The 20063-nt window shown below is 39.9% G+C and overlaps 1 protein-coding gene across 4 annotated transcripts in view; it reads left to right on the top strand.

Moving 5' to 3' along the window:
• enah (ENAH actin regulator) overlaps nt 1–20063 on the top strand; it is a 146392-nt gene that overhangs the window by 34196 nt on the left and 92133 nt on the right. Inside the window, exon 1 of one of the 4 annotated variants that reach the window (XM_085383112.1) lies at nt 14106–14276. The exons of 1 other annotated variant lie outside the window; for it this stretch is intronic. In XM_085383112.1, coding sequence (XP_085239238.1) covers nt 14263–14276 — 14 coding nt within the window. In that variant the 5' untranslated portion in view covers nt 14106–14262. Of the gene's footprint in view, nt 1–14105; nt 14277–20063 lie in introns of those variants that run through there. 2 more of the 4 variants (XM_085383114.1, XM_085383115.1) reach the window with 2 other exon arrangements.

Raw genomic sequence — 20063 nt, 5'->3', positions numbered from 1 at the left:
CTGAATGATATAAAGAATCGCCACAACAACAACGTGACGGAGCCAGACGCTAGTGAAAGAACTCGACAGAAGGATGATGTGCAGTAACTGAACTTTCAAAGTAAGAGCATGAAATGAAAAGATTAAAGTTGGTGTGAGGGTGAGGAGGGGAGGGGGGGGGAAACTAAAGAGAAACAGTCGACCACTTTGCTCCAAACTACTATATCGGTAACTGTGAGGTGAAATTGAGCAGAGACATCAGCAATAGATTGTATATGTAAAAACATACATGGCCTCTGAGAATACACCTACTGCTTTGTGACATGAAGGCTTGAGGTTGTTACAGTCATCCTCCATTGATGTAATGTTTTCAAGAAGTGGATCTGACCCAGAAGCTGTGACAAAGCATGGCCTATAGCATACCATGCTTTGTCTGTTGTACTATAAGTGAAACTGTAATTAACTAAATGAGCACCGTGCTGTATTAAACAAGACGTGAAACTTGCAGTAGAGTTTGTTGACATTGAGCTTATAAACCAAGATTGGTTTGGCTATTTTTCTCCTCCATTTTCATACTGCTGGACTCCAACCTCTGCCACCAGCAGACTAGCCCATTGTTGACCATTAGAAAGAATACAGGTTTGAAGAAAATGTGGCTTTTTTTTCCCTTTTATGTTCAGTTTTAGTGCTCACAACATTTTGTTGTTAGAATCTGACCACCGAGTTGCTGCAAACCCATCAAAGATGTCTCCACTTCCATGTTTAGGAGCTTACAATTGTATGTTTAGAATTTCTGTTTCTCATTATGTCTGCAGATGCCATCTGCCTGTCACGGGCTTGTAATGGCAGCAGGCTGCGTAACAAAACACAGACTGCACGCACACTGGCACAGCAAGGAAACGCTCCATGAAAGTCCTAAATACACCAGTAGGGCTCACAAACAGACTCCTGTGCAAGTGGAATTCCACAGGCTCGGCACAAACTGGAGGCTGAGTTTGAACAAAAACTTTTTCTCTGCTTTTTAACTGGCGAAGAAGAAAGCTTTGAATACTGGACACTTATTTAGGTAAAGGATGCTTGAGGTGAGATTTCAAAGAGTGTGTGTGTGTGTATGTGGGTGCATCCCTGCAGTATATCCCCCTCCTTCAGTGAAGCCGAAACTCAGGCTGTGGTGTATCTATTTTTTGAGCAATGTGACATAAGTGTCTGTTCTTACTGTGTGGTGTTGAATTTGCTCTGAGAGGATAAAGAGGTCATTCCTGAATGCAAATAAGATAAAGACAGAATTCTTCTGTGCAGCCTGTCATATGCATACTGCCCTCAGCTGATGAATTCAGCACCCCTGAGCCACGGGGTGGCTGAGGTAAAACAGGTTGACTACCGGAAGGTTGCTGGTTTGAATCCCTGCCTGCTCCAGTCTGCATGCTGACATTGTGTTAACATTTTTCCTTTTCTCGGCTCTTGTGAAATGGGAGAGTTCATGCTGTGGATTACTTCAAGTAGAAAATGACAAAGGCTCATTTTATCTTGAAGTTTATTTGTGAGTACAGCCTGAGATGACTTTGTTTCAGACTCTGAGCATGACTGAGAAGAGGAAGATGGTGTGTGTAATATGCAAATAATGTTTTTTATTTTATTTTTTAGAAGCACTAATGCAGTTCGATTAGTAAAACTGCTTAATGTCATCAGCACAACAAGATTTAAGCATGCAATTAGTTTACCTTTTACTGTAGGTGCAAAATTCACTCCCTCCAACTATTTTCTTGTTCTCCACCAGCTCCTGAGGGAGAGATCTCGCTCTGTAGCTGCTAAGAGCTTCACTGTGTTCGGCAGCCTGCTTCCTAACTATGCTGGGTTGGCAGAATCCAGTGGTCTGTTTAAAATGTCTTACTGAAACAGTTTGCTGCGAATCGGGGGCGAAAGAGTTGAAACCCGCACAAAGAGCTGAAAGAGGCTAAAATGCACATTTTGCATTCACTTTTTTTTTTTTGATTCACTGTTAAATACACAAATCGAAACAGCTTAAAATTGATATTAGGAATGGATTTGGTAATTTTTCTTTTCCTTTTTTTTTTTAAGTCTTAAACTTTACTGCCTAAAACCTTGGTGAGCAAAACATTAACTTACTGACTGTATATTAATGCAATTACAACATTACCACTTTTCCTCTGGTTAAAATCTGTAGCTTGATGGTTGTGAGTGAACAAAGCACACATGCTCAAAAAAGTGGTAAAGGATGATCATAGAAGGCTGAGGAAACGAAGGCAGGCTTTCTGCACATTTCTTACTCCTTGCCAGACTAACGCAGCCTTTTCCTTTGTCTCTACACCAGTTCTATCATTGAGTGTTGTTGTGTCAACAGCTGAGGACCCGTTGGGTCAGACTCTGGTTTCTGCAGCTCTGTCTGCAAGGATCCGCTTTGGGTCATAAAGTTTGTGCCAAACCCTCCAAGTAATATGATTTAGCATTTCTTTCATGTTTAGCTTCCAGATGGAATTGGAGTCCTTTCACATCATGGAAAAATTAATTATTGCCCCTGTTGTGGAGAGGAAATGTTTGTCTCTTACCATTAGTCTTTTACCCACTCTGTGTTCTTTTGTGTCCACATGTAACCACACTTACAGTTTGATAGATGGGACTCATGGTGCTTACAGTAGCAACAGAGTGTTGCTACCAAACACAGCAAACATTTGCTGCTTTGCCAAGTCAGCAGTGTGATGCTGTGATGATCAAGATTTTTGCTTTTTCATGTACACACTCACCCACATGCATGCTTACAGTTTGGTTGTCAGTGTGCTCACACCTTATTATTCTGAATTGGGTGTAATAACTTGTGTGTGTGTGTGTGTGTGTGTGTGTGTTGTACTTCATAGTAGTTGTAACAATTATATCTATACCAAAAGTTAAAGGGTGACAAATGTTTAACAACCAGATTTTTTTTTTTTTTTTTTTTTTTTTTTTTTTTTTTTAAACTAGCCTGATCAATCGGCGTTAACAAAGTTTAATAATGCTGTTGCTTTCTTATTGCTTTTAAAAGCCTTAGTTTCAGGCTAACCCAGCTAAACTGAACAGTAGTTTAGCTTCTTTAGTTCTTGAGTATTCCACAAATTTCAACACAGTGTCCAGTCGCTCATAGCAAGTTTTACCCTTATTTGAAATGTGTTGATGCATGCTTAATCATCCAGATAATGAAATCACAAAATTTCTAGCGTTACATCCAGATGAAGGAAATCAACTTTTTTGGACTTATTCGAAAGGGTGACTGCAAAATTTGTCTGTGATTGTTAGCTACCTCAGTTTGTGAAAGCACAAACACTGAGCAAAGCCAAAACACAAGTAGCATTGATTTGAAAAAATGTCGCAATGTCTAGGCAGTTAGTCCTAGCCTTTCTGCGTTTACAATGTATCCATCTGCTACTAGCTGAAACTTTTGGGGGCCACGATATACTCACAAAACAGTTCATGTAGTTGTATTTAATGATGTGAAGGCACTTGTGCACAAAAAGTGTGGAAATATGCAATTTTGAGATGTATCATTACTCTTCAGTTTGGATGACTGAACATCTTATCCTCATCCTGTCTGTAAGGCTGAACCCAGGCATGCTCATTTCCACTAATTGTAGCTGTATCCTTATTCTCTGATCACTACCCAAGCTTAGCTTTCTGTTCAGCACAACACACTGCAATATTATTCACAGCAGATGCTGCACCCGATCCATATGCCAATCTCTTGCTCTACTCTCCCCTCTTTGTTGATCGAGACCCCGAGATACTTACTACCTTAAGTAGAGGAGTTTAACTCCTCCTTAACCTGGAACTATGTTCTTAAAAGCTAAAAACAAAATGACTTGCAAAGGGCAGCCACTGTAATCAATGATCTTGTGGCTGGGGGACAGTAAAAATTAATTAGCCAGCTGCTGATGGTTTGGACTGGTGATGATGGTACTATCAAACGCAGTTGGTGTCTATTTTCAACAAAAGCGATAAAGATGCTGTTGTAGTTAAAATGTAGCCACAGCACAGAGGGGTCCCATTACAGAGTTGTAGAGCTCAGATGAAAGAAACATTTTCTTTAGCATTCACAACAACAGTTTACATTATTGTAACCATGATTAAAACCTTTACTAGTAAAAATCCTGGTCTTTGTCTTCTCACATCCACCACCAAGGGCTAGTAAAACTGATTCACTGCCATAAGTGGGCAGTGAGAGAAATGTGTTGGACACTTGATTGCCCCATGCTATCCCTCTGGCTGTATAGGTACCAAATTGCCCTAGCAACAGGCCTGATACCCAATACTAAAGCACCCCCCACCACCTAACCCCAGGAGGATGCGGTCAAATGATCTGTCAATGTCCACAAACATGTAAACTAGTTGGGCAAACCCCATGCACCCTATAGTATTCATAGTGTGCCCCATACCCCTTCTTCTATTGGGATAGATGGTGATAGTATAATTATTTTTGTTGCGTCCCGAGTTAATAGAATTTTATTAAATTCATACCTAAAGAGGAAGCAGTTTGGGATTAGTTCCTGTTGTCAAGCCAGCAAGTCAAATAAATGCCCTGAAGTTTCAGCATAACGCTACCTCTGACCAATGTAACCATTTGAGCTATATTTATTGAGGTTTGCTTGTGTTTAAGATGATGACCAAAGCATTGCGTGCTATTGATTGTTAAAAATAGCCAGTATTTATAAAAAATGAGTCAAAGGGATATAAGACTTCAATTATATACACTTGCATTTAGATAAACATAAGTGGAAATGAAAGGTGTCTCTTGTACACGCAGCTTTAAATGGAAACGGCTGTAATTTCTCCTACACGATCTTGAGCTCACACACTCAGACGCTGACCGGTTGCTTAGTTGGCTCTAATCCTCTAGTTCATCGGCCCTTTCCTCTCCAAGGGAATGAAAAGTACATCACCATAGAGACCACATCAATGGCCCATTAGCATGAGAGGTGAAGAGAGGAGAGACTGAATGGAGAGGGGAGCGAGAGAGTTTAGACTGGGAAAAGAGATACTGAACGAGAAATGGAGCAAAGGAATGAACAAAAGGAGAATGTGTTTAAAAGAGAGGATGGGAAAATGTGGCAGTGGGAAACTTTAAAATAAATGATACATTGGCTCTGTTCAGTCAAGGAGGTTTATTGCTATGGATAATTCTGCTTTCCTAACTATGTCTGCTCTGTCTTTGCTTTGTTTAACTATGTTTTTTTTTTTTTTTTTTTTAAATATTCAAAAGTTACTGGCAGTTTGGATCTCTACTCATAAAATGCACTTGTAAGTAAACTTCATTTGGAGTACCTTTGCATCTGATTGCCAAAACACTATTAAAGGTACCTGTTGTTGTTGTTGTTGTTGTTTTTTGACGTTTTGACTAGACATGAATTAGTCTTACAATATAGCTACATACATTTCATGTGTCACTACTCTAAAGTGATACTTTATCACAGCAGTTTATATTATAACTGCCTGGGAAATATTTTTCAAGGTTTTTACAATGAACAGCCCAGGTATTGTATACAAACCTCAAAGTTTGTTTCGACTGAACATGTATGCGCTTTTTATGCACTTGAGACCCTTTTGTGTTGAGATGAGCGAGGCATCTTTACACACACATTGGTTTGGATCGAGATGCTGCTACTGACGCTGGAGCTGGTGAAACTGTGGCCGGTGAGTGTGCTTTTTATAAAACCTAGTATTAGAAAAAACACATTTATAGATACAAACTGAAAGTATTACACTTCTAACACACATTAGCTTACTATTTTTACATGTTAATTCATGTTAGATTGTAGGGCTGCAAACTGCTGCAGTTTTACAGTTGACTTTTTGGCAGATTTCATTTGACATATTGCTAATTAGTTTGAAGCCAAATCTCAGTAAAAGCAGTCACAGTTGAGACTGAGTCTGCAGGGTACAAAAGTGTAATGTTTTTACAGGTAGTCTGTACCTCCTGCTCCCAGAAATAACATTACAGATGACTTACAACATCATACGGACCAAACAATGGACCAGTGGATCCTGAGACTACTGCTCTAGAAAACAATAGGGAAAGCTGTTAACGACACTGATGATTAAGATTTAAACATTGGAATTCCATAAAATGACACTCTTTCTTTTGAAGGCCAAACTACTACATTTATTTTAGGATTTTGTGTATCAGTTGACAAAAGCAGCACTGGCAGTGATTAAGAAGGATTATTTCTTTTAAACTTTTGTTCAACTACATCACAATGAAAAGATATGCTATTTCTATTTGGGTTGTGTGAGCTCGACCCCCACCCACCCCTCCTCTCAGATGAGCATTCTGCAGACAGCTAAGCTATTTAACAGCTGTCTTAAAGTACTGTATCAGGGGGACGCAGCAGCAAATATAACTGACTTGCAAGAGCGTGGAAGAGACACTGGATTGAACTGATTTTTGAAGCGTGCGTGTTCTCTATAAGTTTTCTGACCTACATAGCCCCATTAGGATCATGGCCATCAGTCACTGATAGACTTATCTCACTCATCCTTGTTTGTCTTCCTAAGGTTAGTATATCCACTATACGTTGATGATAAACAGAATGTTACTGGAGACGAACACAAAGGCTCACAGCTCCTGCATGCTCCCTCTCCCTATTACATCCATGCTATGTACTTGTGATTCACTTAAATTTGCTCTGTGCTCTATATTAGATGCCATTTGCCAGAACAGATTGTAACAATTCAATACACCGTATTTTTCGGACCATAAGGCACACTTTCGATGAATGGGCCTGTTTTCATACATAAGGTGCACCGGATTATAAGGCGCATTAAGCAAAACAAAACGGGCAGATAAATGGTAAATGGTCTGTATTTATGTAAAGCGCTTTACTAGTCCCCGAGGACCCCAAAGCGCTTTACATATCCACTCATCCACCCATTCACACACTGGTGATGGCAAGCTACATTGTAGCCACAGCCACCCTGGGGCGCACTGACAGAGGCGAGGCTGCCGGACACTGGCGCCACCGGGCCCTCTGACCACCACCAGTAGGCAAAACGGGTGAAGTGTCTCGCCCAAGGACACAACGACCAAGACTGTCCAAGCCGGGGCTCGAACTGGCAACCTTCCGATTACAAGGCGAACTCCCAACTCTTGAGCCACGATTGCCCCAGATAAATCAAACTTTACTCAACTCATTCTTCTTGCTTCCTCCACTTCCGTACCATTGATTCATTAATGTTGAATTCTCTCGTAGCTACTCTATTCCCATGTTGTTGCAGTACAGTAATGACTAACTAGAGCTGTGATATGAACAAAAATCTCATATCCCGATATAAGACATTTATCGTCCCGACAACGATATCACAATAATTTTACATTTTCTGTAAATTCTGTGAATCTTGGGCAACTCAACTTGCGTAAAGTTTTCAGCTGGGCGTCGTGTACCAGTGTTTTGACCAATACGTGAAACTATACATAGTTAGACATAAGTTGTAACGACCGCCATTTTCTTTGAGTCTGAGGTGGGGACCGGTTTCCTGCATAATTTGCATAGTACAGTTTTCTGGTCTGTGTCAGACTTTTCATAATCACACCGTGTCCATGATACAGAGGCCCCTTGTTTTGAAATAAGGTGCTCGATTGCAGTGTGGGAAAAAAAATGCACAGAAATAAATTATTTTTCAAGAATAATTAAATAGATTCAACATCTTTCTTCAACAGTATTGCAGAATTCACAGATGGTACCTTCCCAAAGGAAAAAGTACTATTGCTTACTAGGGTATATTAGACTTAACAGTTACTATATACAGTAATGGACTTCTATATTTTACATCAGATTAAAACTTTGGGTGTAAGATTCAGATAATTATTAAAAGCTCGACATTTTAAATGAGAATAAGAAAGAAAAGTATGTCTTTGTGCCCCCTTTTCCCTGTTAATGCCCTATCGGCCCCCCTGGCTAAACTTTGCTAGATCCGCCCCTGCACAGTTACCAGCCGTCAGCTGCGTAGAAAAGGATCCTGGTGTAGAAAGTAATAATAAATAAATTCTAACAACGGCTTATCAAGCTTAATAATGCTGCTGTTGTTCAGCCGCTGGTTTCCTCTTTCTGGTGCAAAGTGGGCCAAAAACAAAGAGAGACAGACTTGCGACAGAAAAGCCGATCAGCTGATCATTAAGCAGTTTCATGATTGAAGCAGGAGAGGGAGGGAGAGAGAGAGGGGCAGTCCCTCCATATATTGGTTGTTAAGCTTAACATGGGAATGCTTTACAAACATTCAGAGATGAACTTACACACTTGCTTTACTTCTCTCTGGGATAACTTCCTCGGAGATGAAATGCCGGATTGCTAGCAAGGCTACACACAGCCGCTCTATCACCTGATGCATACTGCTGCAACGTGCTACGGTTATGAGCCGAGTTACGCCGTGTAGCAAGTTTTGTGAGGTGCTTTTTTTTGATATTTAATGGATCGGATTACATTTTTTATTCCTCGCCGATATCCGATCCAGTAATTTGGGTCAGTATCGGACCGATACGATACGTAATATCGGATCGGTCCATCTCTAGTTGCCACAACCATACATGCCAACCCTCCCGATTTTTCAGGGAGAATACCGAATTTCAGTGCCCCTCCCGAAAATCTCCCGGAGCCACCATTCTCCTGAATTTCTTTAGATTTTCCACCCAGATAACAAAATTGAAAAACTATATGCAGAATTCATAGCGCAACCCAGCCAATTCCAGTCTCCAACAACGGCGGCAGCTACTTAGTTTTAATATTACTCTTATTTCTCTTTCTGGGTCGCAAAAAAACTTTTAACATATTTTCAGGTAAGAATGTAGCTGTGTTCAAATATCTGAACCGACCAACACATCGGCTTCAAACCCCCGCGGTCTTTCGCTACTCGGGTTAAACATGATATATAAGTCACTTAGATAACTTAAAAATGTTATTGTTTGGCTTTTTCAGTGTTTTATTTGTTCGTGAATAAATCAGTTTGGCTGAGATTAAAGTTATTAGATTTGATTAAATTAAATTTAACTTTATTAATCCCTCAGGAGGGTTCCTCCGGGTTTTCACACAGCTGAATAAACGCCAAACTGAAAACAGAAGTGAGAGAGTCTAGAGTTTACGCCAGCGCCCGGTTATATTTTAGATAGCAAGGAGCAGACGGCAGAGTTTCACTCCACCGAGGGAGCTCGTGACGTACTACCCAGCTTTCTTTAGACCGCGAAGGCCGGGTCCTCAGGTGGAAGCAGCCTCTGAATTTGGACACGCCCACTGTTTCCAGACATTTAACGTATTTTATTCGATAAATAAACACTGTAAATGTATTTATCCCCCCCCCAACAGCTCTTTTGAATTATCTCCCTAGTGTGGCCACAACACCTCACGTTTTTGCCACATGTATCGTGAACTAGTGATGTGTCAGTCGCGAACGAAATGGCTCTTAGAGCCGGATCTTTGACGTGAACGACGTGAGCCGGCTCCTTATCGCGAGCCGTGTTTTGTTTTTTGTTTTTGTGTTTGTTTGTTTTTTCCTTTCTCTCACCCTCTCTTGCACTTTTTTCCCGCTTCACTCCGCATGCGAGCCTTGTGCTTTGAGCTGGGAAGAGGGGGGAGGGGCGGTAGTTAAACTAGCAGTAGCACAGGAACAGAGCAGGATCATAAAGGATTCAGAAACCCATATGACAGAGAATATGCATGTTCTTTTTGTTTTCATATTTTCATTTATATTAATTATATTTTTTGTGTTGTGGTTTGCAGTGTTTTGTGTTGTTTCACTTTAAATTTGTTTAAAAGGGAAAAGCTGAAAATTTAAATAGTTAAAAGTTGAAATGTGAATAGTTGGTTTTTGTATTATGATTTATTTATTACATTTTATGTGGAGTGAATAAATAAAAGTATATTTACGTTGGCCCCTAGAAACAAAACGTGTACAAACTCCAAAACGTGTACAAACTCCAAAACGCGTACAAAAGACAACCGAAGTGCTCCAGAATGCTAGGTGCAGTGTTGAGCTTTTGTTACCTAGTGGCTACACAAGCCAGGAAGTACCAACGACCGGATTTGGTGTGTGGTAGTAACAGGTAAATGAACTTTTTTTTTTTTTTTTTTTTTTTTTTTTAATTATTTGAATATATATGAGTGCCTGTGTATAAATACACAAACAATACACATATGCTTTCAATTGTGTAATTTAAGTGATCTAGGTAGCTCTGTTTTGGAAGTTCAGTTAACTGTTTTGGAATTTGTACGTGCTTTTTGGAGTTTGTACGTGTTTTGTCTCTAGGGGCCACCGCATATATTTATATATAAACATATATAAATAAAACCTTTTTTTTAAATTTTTTTTTTTTTAACATTAGTATTTCCTTTTGTGCATAATTTTATATTATTGCTAATAATAACTTCATTAAAGCAACAACACAACCTGAAGAGCGGCTCTTTTTAGTGAGCCGAGCCGAAAGAGCCGGTTCTCTGAAAGGAGCCATAAATCCCATCACTATTGCAAACCACGTTTCAGCTTTTGTGGAGGTAAAATACGTTCGCACATGACTCCAATTACGCTCAGCCATTGTTGTGAGTGCACACGCCAAGGGGCTGCGAGACAGACAGCCGTATTTCGCACATGACTATGAAAGGCGGAAGAGGAAGTAGTTCCTTTGAATGTAGACAATCCGAATGTTATGGTTTCTTTTCACTGTGTTCCTGTTAATGATAAACTACAAATTTAACCTAAATTACTAAAATATCGATATTTTAATGTGAGAATGTATTCTAGAACATAAATGATTGGTATGGGAGGAATCGATATTTCAGGATCGATCCGCACATCACTAACACATCCGCACATCGTTGTTGCTAACGACAATGCATAAAAAACAGTCGCTTGTCCATCCGTAGTGTGGTTATTTTAAATATAAGAGAAAGAGAGAACTTTAAGAAATTAATATAGCCACTACAGTGACCATCAAAACGATAAAAAACTATTGCCATAAAAAGTTTATTTTGCGACGCCACGAATCAAATGAGAGTGTAATATGAAACGATAGACATTTTCATATCGTCATCTGATAGATATGGTTATATTGAAAAGCCCTATGACTAACCTCGTATTGTGGATGGATTATTTCAGTTGTTCTCCTGACTGAAGTTTGGTCCATTTACAGCATCCTGCCATGCGATTGCATTTGTCAATAACCATCGGGAAACCTCCCGATAACTTTCATCCAGTGAAAAAAGTTAGCATTCATGCTCCATCTTCACTGTGTTTATATTATGCTAACATAGCTGTGTCGCTAGCAATCACGCAGCACATCATTATATACCAGCTAGTCCAACTTCAATAACCCTAAAAAATTCAGAGCCGTTTAGTTTTCTGTCTTCATTTATGTTGGAAGTGATGGCAGAGCTGTAATTTCTTTCAGAGATCGCTCAGTCGGAACATGCTATATCATGTTTAGGTGGAAACTAGTGAGCTAACTTCCTAGATGAAACTGGATGTTAAACTTAATTTTTACACCTGGTAAAGCAGCAACGCTGATCATTTTATTAAATATGAAAGAATTTAGACTGTTTTTAACTCTCACTGATGACGCAGTGTTCGTTTGGCTTTGGGACTTGAAGTAGATGGAGTTTTGGACCCAGATTACTCCACGAGGCTCTTGACTGCGGTAGCCGTAATGCTCCGACAATCCATCAAGCGGTGCAACTTCGTAGCTCATCAAAGTCGTACTAAAACGTTTTTTGACAGATTTTTGAGCGCCTATACCACATAAAATTAGTTCGAGGTCAGTAAGCACAACCAGAATTCATACATAAGGTGCACTCCCAACTTTTGTAAAAATTAAAGGATTTTAAGTGCACCTTATAGTGCGGAAAATACGGTATCATAAAAACATAATCTTTGTCAACTCTTACTTCAGCTCGTAGTGTCAACAATAATGAACGTTATCTGACAATAGCAGAATGGTAGGAGTTCACAAATGTCAGCAAATGACAAAAAGCGGGGTTTCAGATTGAATCCAAAACAGCCTAAGCTAATGATCTGTTGTTGTCTTAAACCAGTATAATGTGACATTATACACAGGTTAATATAATGGGTCATGTTAGCTTGAATTTGGGAAGCTAGATGACTAATTTCCACTCGTGTGTTCATGGTTGCTGTGTCACACCCAAGTCAAATTATATTATCATTTTGATATTCCGATATACAACATGTAGCTGGTCTCTAAGTTGTTGCACAAAATAGATGCAATGTAGTACACAGTGCAGAATCCAGTTGTCGATGCTAGCTCCAAAATAGTACACTAATGATCTGCGTGCTAAAACTAGCAATTGAATGCCAACTGCAGCTCACTTGGTATCTGTGGGCGTCAATAATATCAATAGTTTTGCAAAACTCTTTGAAAAATGGGTTCAATATTGACCTGACGCACCTTTGAGAATTGTCCATAGAACCTTTCCTTTGAGGACTATAGAGTGAAACACTCCGACTGTATGCTTTGTCAGGCAGTGGGAGGTCAAACACAGGACTTCTATTCCTGCAGTTTCATTGATCTAGTAGCTTTCAGATCATTCCTGTACTTCAGTGCAATCAGGCCCCCTAAATAGCAGAGTACAGTAATTCAAGGCTGAGAATGTTCACATACTTTCATGCAAATGGCCTTTGAAGGCCTTTACTTTTTAATGTAGGCAACTCTGAGATTTTCGCATTGAGTTTCAAATGTGCATTGTTGAATCGATGAAAGGTTCCAATTCAATCCTTCAGACTTCCTTCAAACCATCTAGGTTATGTCAAATCCTATTGATCTGCCCCCCTGTACAAGAACTCTCTTTGTACATAGAAAAGTTTGAAATATGGGAAAAGTGAAACTTCTGTATACTTTCACATTTGTGCACTTGAAGCAAGTCACAGTCTTTAGTGGTCTGATTGTTAGAGGGGGCTTTAGATGCTCTAGAGATGATCTAAGATGTATGATCTAAGGCATTAAACCTACTGTGTGATGACTGCTGCAGTGTTTACCTGTGAGTTTACCTGGGGGAAAAGACAGTTGACTGTTTTTAATTTAGAAATGCTTTATGAGCGTATTTCCCCGAGTTCAGTATTTTGTCAGTGAAAAATGATTAGAGGGGGGAGGGGAGGGAAAAAAAACCCTTTAGTTTCAGCAACCTGAGTATGAACCTGAGCATGCTGGCTCTGTCATGGCTTAATGAAACGCAGGAAGGGGAGAAAACTACTATTAACAGTCGCAGCTGTGCTTTCCCTAATGTGCAATGTCATTGTGCTGAATGGAGACATCCCTGCTGCATCGTTTCACTCTGAGGGGAAGGAAGAACTAGTTTTATGTCGTGTGTTTCTGTGATGCAGCAGAGGCAGAATGTCAGCAGCACCTCTGTAGACCTCAAGTGTGGTGTTTTTTTGTTTTTGTTTTTGTTTTTTTGTTTGTTTGTTTTTCCTTCTTTTTTGTTGTGGTTTTGTGTAATTATAAAGCCGTTAAAACATAAGCTGCTCTGTGACTGGAATGGCCTTAGCAGGTGGTCTAACTTGTTGAAGAGATGTAGAAGGGCACAAATGTCTGTTTTGTTTTCACTTTCCAATCAGACTGTTTAAACTGTAAGCAGAGTGGGAAAACTCCCAAAGACTCTCAGATATCGGCACATAATTGTGGATTGTGTCCTTCTGTTTGCAGAACGTCTACCTGACTGGATATCCTAAGAATATAAATAAAAAGTCTAATCCAATGGATTAATTTCATTTGACAAAAAACATTTTATTTTTTTTTGTCCGGGTTTTTAAAAACCTATATAAGGATTTTAACGCTCGTTTTCAGGTTCCTTCTTTGGTAATAGATGGTAAAACATGTCTTGGAGTTGAACCTTGAATTGGGAGACCATTGACAGTCCCCCACATGAGCTAAGCTGATGTGTGCAGGTCACAGTATCTATTTTTGGACTGTAGAAAAAGATTCTTTAACCCCTGACTCATTACACTCCCTACATGCCCCCACCTAGCTGCTCCACTTTTAGCCCAGGCTCCTGTGAGGTGAGTGAGTCCGGGTGGGTGTATGGGCTGAAATGGGGAGGGGGTTACTTCCAGCAGGCCTTGTGGTTGGGTGGATGCCCGTACACTCTCACTTTCTCCCTTGTGGAGTCAAGTCAGTCGTGGAGCCAGGCCAAAGCAGCTGCTCAGTCAGCTAGCCTGTGGAGAAAGTGGACACTAGACCAAACTTTCCCAGCGACCGATTTTCTTGTACAGTTGGTGGAAGTGCCAGATTGAGCGGTTACCAACGCCAGGATGACTCGTGATTCGTAAGTTTCAGCCGGCCATAGCAATGGAGCCGATGTAGGATTTCGGGGTTAACCATATTAACCATTTTCTATGTCTTTACCTACAGTATTATCATCTCCAAAGCAGAGTTGGCAAGTATTTGTAGTATAGGCTCAGGGAAGTGTGATTATTGTGGAGCTCAGTCTCTCTGCCCGTCTACCTGTCTGGCTGAACCATTGCCATTTACCATGGACACTCAAAGTTCAGCTGAAACGCTCACTGCAGCTGTTATCAGCATCCACAAATTCATTCATTATTCGGAGCCCCCCCATCTAAAAAAGCTGCTCTCACCAGTTGAGGAGCTTTCCTTTTTATAGAACTGCAGTAGCTGTTAAACTCAGAGTCCAATCAGAGGGAGTTTGGAGCTCGGTTACAGGATAGGATTCATCTCTTCGTGTGGTGACAGGGTACTTTTCTCCTTTGCTGCTTCTAGAGCTGCCGTTGTTTTTCCTAAAGGACTCTAAAAACCTCTTTGCAGGCTTGTCCTTCTTGGGTTGTTGTTAAAAATGTATGTGATGGTGACTCGGGGTATTTTATCTCTGTGGTGATAGTTCACCTCCTCTTGGCAAATATCTGCTGTCTCATTAGTGTGAGGACTGCTGATTTGTGCCCTGTGAATCTGCTCGCCACATCATTTTTATACCCTTTGTTCCACTGAGCACGTCTCCCTTCATTTTCATTTGGATGCTTGGCAGCATCAAAGTGATTTCCAAAATGTGTTTCACTGTAATAAGTGGAGGTAATGTAGCTAAATGAGTGATTTTAAACTGGTATTTTGTTCAATGTCCCCACATTCACAACACTGCAAATTTGACTTGGCATCCATCTGCAGATCACCTGCTGCCCCATTTTTCTTTTTTTTCTTTTTTTTTTCTTTCTAGAATGGTTCACCCAGCAACAATGACATCATTGTCCAGGCTGGACATCAGAAGCATTGCAGGTCAAATGACAGCAACACAGAGTTATGCTCCCACCCCACACAGCACCGTGCTGTTCTGTTATGTCTGTACTTCAAACCTCAGACCTAAATCACCACTGAAGGCAACAAAAGCAAACTGCTTTATCTTGGAATTTTCACAGACCAATAAACAGTTTTGCTGTTAAACTCCAGATATTCATGTTGAATATATTTGCTACTTGGTTATAGCCAAAAATCATAGTCATTATAATTTTGTTCAGTAGTGTAACCTTGATTATTCAGTAACTTCACAAATGGCATTTATTTATCATAAAAATGTCTTTTGATATTTACTTTTTCCTTTGATGTTGATACCTTTTAACTCTTATGCCTAAAATCTGATGTGTGTGCCTGGTGCATTCTTACTTATGTGTCTAAGTTTGCAGTGACTCTCTTTATCCTTTGCTATTGTTTTTGATTTATGTATGTTTTGTTTTGTTTTGTTTTATTTTTGTTGCATATGTTGTTTGTTTAATTTAAGACAAAAAAAACAATTAAATGAATGAGAGGTAAAACGTGAGGGGGTAGGGACAAATAAGTAAATACTTCTGCCTACTCCTTTTCAAACAAATAATGGAATAATAGTTTGTAATGATTGTGAAGGCACATGTTTGAAATGTTTGAAATAAAAATGAACTGAACTGAACTATTGCTAAACAGCTTGTAATATGCTTGAATGTCATATAGCCATTAGCTGGAGAAGGCTTGGGTCCAATATGTCAGAGTGGATGACAGCAGAATTCAAACAGAGGACTTTTACATGGTACAAAACTGCTGAATGCTGAATCTCTTGAGTAAAACACTCAGTCGATTAGTGTTTTCTTTGTGAGGCACTTTGATCCTTTTTTTTTTCTAAAACTGGGGTTTGTGCCACAGTTTGGTGCAGAAGGTCAAGGTGCAGATGAGAATACCAAAATAATGAAAAAAAAGTCCCCACCCAGCATCCGCCTTCTGCTGAACACTGTCGGTTTCAGGTTTTTCTCCTCGGTCCACTCATGTAAAATGATCCATGTGCCTTTCAGTGTACCTGAAAACATCCTGGGAGAGGTATGCAAGGACAAAGGCTGGTTTTTCTTCAGCTGTATTCCACTCAGTTTTGCCGTCTGTGCAGTAATGCGAAGCTATCTGTGTACTGCGGCAGTGTTCTCACACCCTGTGTGCTGTGAGAACCGTGACTATACTCGTATATTGTCTGGGATTAAATGGACCACTGATATCACTAGTTTGTCTTGTGGACAGACCTCCTTAGCAGTCTTAGCGTACCTGCCTGCCACTTGATCTGTAGCTTATTAGCCATTCATATCCCTTGAGAGACATGCATGTCTGTGTTTCAGCAGCAGGGTGTGTGGGGCTTTTTTGTTTTTGTTTTTGTTTTGGGTCCTTTTCCCAAATTACACGAAACTGCTTGATTGGCTCAGCACAAGAGGTTTCCACCATGATCCAGCTTTCTTGTCTTTTCTCTTGCTATATTTCTGCCCCTCTAGTCTGTCACACTCCCTGATGTTCCTGGGAAACTGTTTGGTACCACATTAATTCATCTTCCTCTTTACTAATCACTAGTCTTTACAAAGCTGACTCAGTCACTCATGACAATATTGTTTGTAACTTTGTCTGTCATAATACAGAAACAAAGACTGTTGGCCAAGCAGAGACTAGCAGCCATGTAATTTTTAATTTTCTTTGACAGTGTGTACTCAGAGTTACCGTGACACTTTGATTGTCCCACACACCAAGTCAACTAAACTTAGTAGTTCATGTTAGAGATTTTCTTGGAAAAACAAAACCAACAGTAATAAAATATTTGATCAACTTCATGTAATCGTCAAAGTTTAAATTTTGTTGCTTTCAGCTAAAGTTTTTAACTTCAGTGATTTGTTTCCAAGCCGTACCAAATGCTCCTTTTATTTAAACTTTTTCATGAAGTATAACGGGGGTGTCTGTCCCTCAAGCCATCCCTGCCTCTCTCACTTTGTTTCCAGAGCGTTCAGCCTTAGCTGTCACTATGATACACTCATTTCAAATCTATTTTCTAATTTTCCATCCTGCTCTCTCCTAAAGAAAATCTTCCACTCTGTCACCTTCAGCTTCTCTTGTCTTTTTGTTAGTGCCATCTTTTCCACATTATACAAGGTCTCACTACCATAAACTAACTCTACTTCTGTTTTGTCGCTGTTGCACCGGTCTCCCTCTCATTTACATATATGTATTCTGTCGTGCTTCCACTGACTTTCATTCCTCTTCTCTCCAGAGCATACCTCCACCTCTCCAGGCTCTCTTCCACCTGCTCCCTACTCTGTCTACAGAGCAGCGTTGTCGTGAACATAATATTCCATGTAGACTCCTGTCTGACTTTATCTGTTTTGCTGTCCATCACCAGAAGCTGTTGATTCCTGATGTAATCTCACCCCCACCTTGAAACCATCTGTCACTCCTGCTGTAGACATCGTCTTCTGTCATCATACATGCCCTGCACCACCTGCACATAGTTTTCTGCCACTTCTGACTCATCCACAGTTCCTCTCTTTACTCCCTTTCATTGTGTAGTGAATCACTTTTATCCATCTGTAATTACTACAGCACTTCTGATACAACACACTATAGAGAAGGCCATGCATCTTCCCACTCTACAAGACTGTGTTAAACAATCTATTGCCCTCTCTCATACACACCTCTGTACCTCCACAGGTATGTTGTCTGTACCACCTGCTTCCACTCATCATCCTCATCACCACTTTTTTTTTTTTTTTTTTTTTTTTTTTTTACCGACATTCCTTTTCTTATGTGCTTCTCAGCACACTGTCTTCACTTGTTAGTACATCTCCATCACTAACCTTAAATCTGCTGTACATCCTTTCCAGCTCGATCTCTCTCCCTATCCCCTTACTCCAAATCCTTTTCTCCTTCCTTAGTGTTCAGCTTCACATACAACTCACTGTAAGCCTTGTCCTGTGCACTATAACAAGTCCCATTCAGACTACACATACAGCGAATCATACAAATGTAGGTATTAGGCTCAGAAGGCCAGTCATACCTCACTAAAAGCATTTGGAGTTTAGGTGTGACTCCATTAAGTTAAAGCAAGTGTTCACGACTTCATAAGAAAATTCCTGATGTGAACTGGGAGACTGGGGCTGTAGAATGATCCATAAAATGTTGTTGTGTTATGGTTAATTTGAAGCTTTACTGTCCAAAATTTTCAGTCTCAAATGTCCTGCCTTGATCTCTCGGTAATCCCAAAACTGACTTCTTCTAGGAGCTTTAGTCACCAATTGAACTATTTTGAACATGGCAGTCTGCTATGAACGAAATCTCTCCAATACTCCTATAATACTCCTACATATGACAGTTTCAGAAAATTCTATTCAATTTTATTTATACAGCACCAAATCCCAACAACGGTCGCCTCAAGGTGCTTTATCTTGTAAGGACCCTACAATAATACATACAGAGAAAAACCCAACAATCATATGACATCCCTTTGGCGACAGTGGGAAGGAAAAACTCCCTTTTAACAGGAAAAAAACCTCTAGCAGAACCAGGATCGGTGAGGGGCAGCCATCTGCAGCAACCAATTGGGGAGAGAAAAGGAAGATGGGACAAAAGACATCCTGTGGAAGAGAGCCAGAGATTAATAACAAGTATGTTATTAAGAGGTCTATTAACACATAGTGAGCGAAGAAGAAACACTTAGTGCATCATGGGAATCCCCCATCAGCCTATACCTATTGCAGTATAACTGGAGAGAGAGAGAGAGAGAGAGAGAGAGAGAGAGAGAGAGAGATAGATACACAAAAAAATTAAAGCTCCCTTTCTTCCTCACGCTCCTCTCCTCTTAGTCAGCTATAGTTGTTTTGTTTTTGTTTTTTTTTCCCCCTCTCTTGCCTGCTGAGGCAAAAAGTACTGCTGACCAGCCTGATGATGTCATCCTCGTCCCTCAGTAACACACGGACACACACCCACATTAGGAAGAGGAGGCTGTTTGTTGAGTGTAAATAGAGAGGAGGGCTGTTTCAGCACCAGCAGGAGAACTGCTACGATTGATACTGTACGTTTGATCATGTGATCTCCAGATTGGATTCATTTAAATTAGAAGTAGAAAGTAAATACTCATATTTGATGAAAACCCTGCTTTATTTGTCCATATTGAAGATGGGCTTAACTCATGTTACTTTAACTTGTTTAACTTGTTAACTTGTTTAACTTGTTAACTTGTAACTTTAACTTACTTTAACATGTTACTTTAACATGTTACTTTCTCATGTTACTTTAACTCATGTTACTTTCAAAAAATACATTTTCTGGAATCATTGCTGGATCCTGTCACAACCTCTAAATATTAATTTCTAACATCAAAGGGAGGAGGACTTCTCTCCAGAGTATAGTTAATGATTAGAAATAAGTAAAAGTACCATCTAATTCTGTGATTTGACTGATTTTATACTTTTGGTTTTTTTTTGTTTTTTTTTTGTTCTATTTCTTTGAAAAAGCCAAGGTAAATCATGCAGCTTTGGGGGATTTAATACTGGACATTTGCAAACAATAGAGGTCTTAATTCTTAATTTCATTTTCTACTGCCATTTATCCACCCCTGACTCATCGTTACTCTGCTCTGAGGAAACACTAGCTGCTCTGTTAAAATGTGTCACTGTGACCTGTGCCTCGACTCACAGGTGTCTCTACAATGTGTAAAGCTGGTGTGACTGAAACTTGACTTGTACTCTGTTGTGGACACAGACAGCTTAGTAGTCATTCTGGTTATACTACTTGTGCATGAATTACGTTGCCTTTCACACATGTATAATTGATGCAT

This window comes from Rhamphochromis longiceps, linkage group LG15 (assembly GCF_057381845.1).
Source record: "Rhamphochromis longiceps isolate RC_006_pf linkage group LG15, R_longiceps_female_GT1.1, whole genome shotgun sequence".
Lineage (NCBI taxonomy): Eukaryota > Metazoa > Chordata > Actinopteri > Cichliformes > Cichlidae > Rhamphochromis > Rhamphochromis longiceps.
The sequence above is the reverse complement of the archived record's forward strand: the minus strand, read 5'-3'. Positions and strand labels throughout refer to the sequence as shown.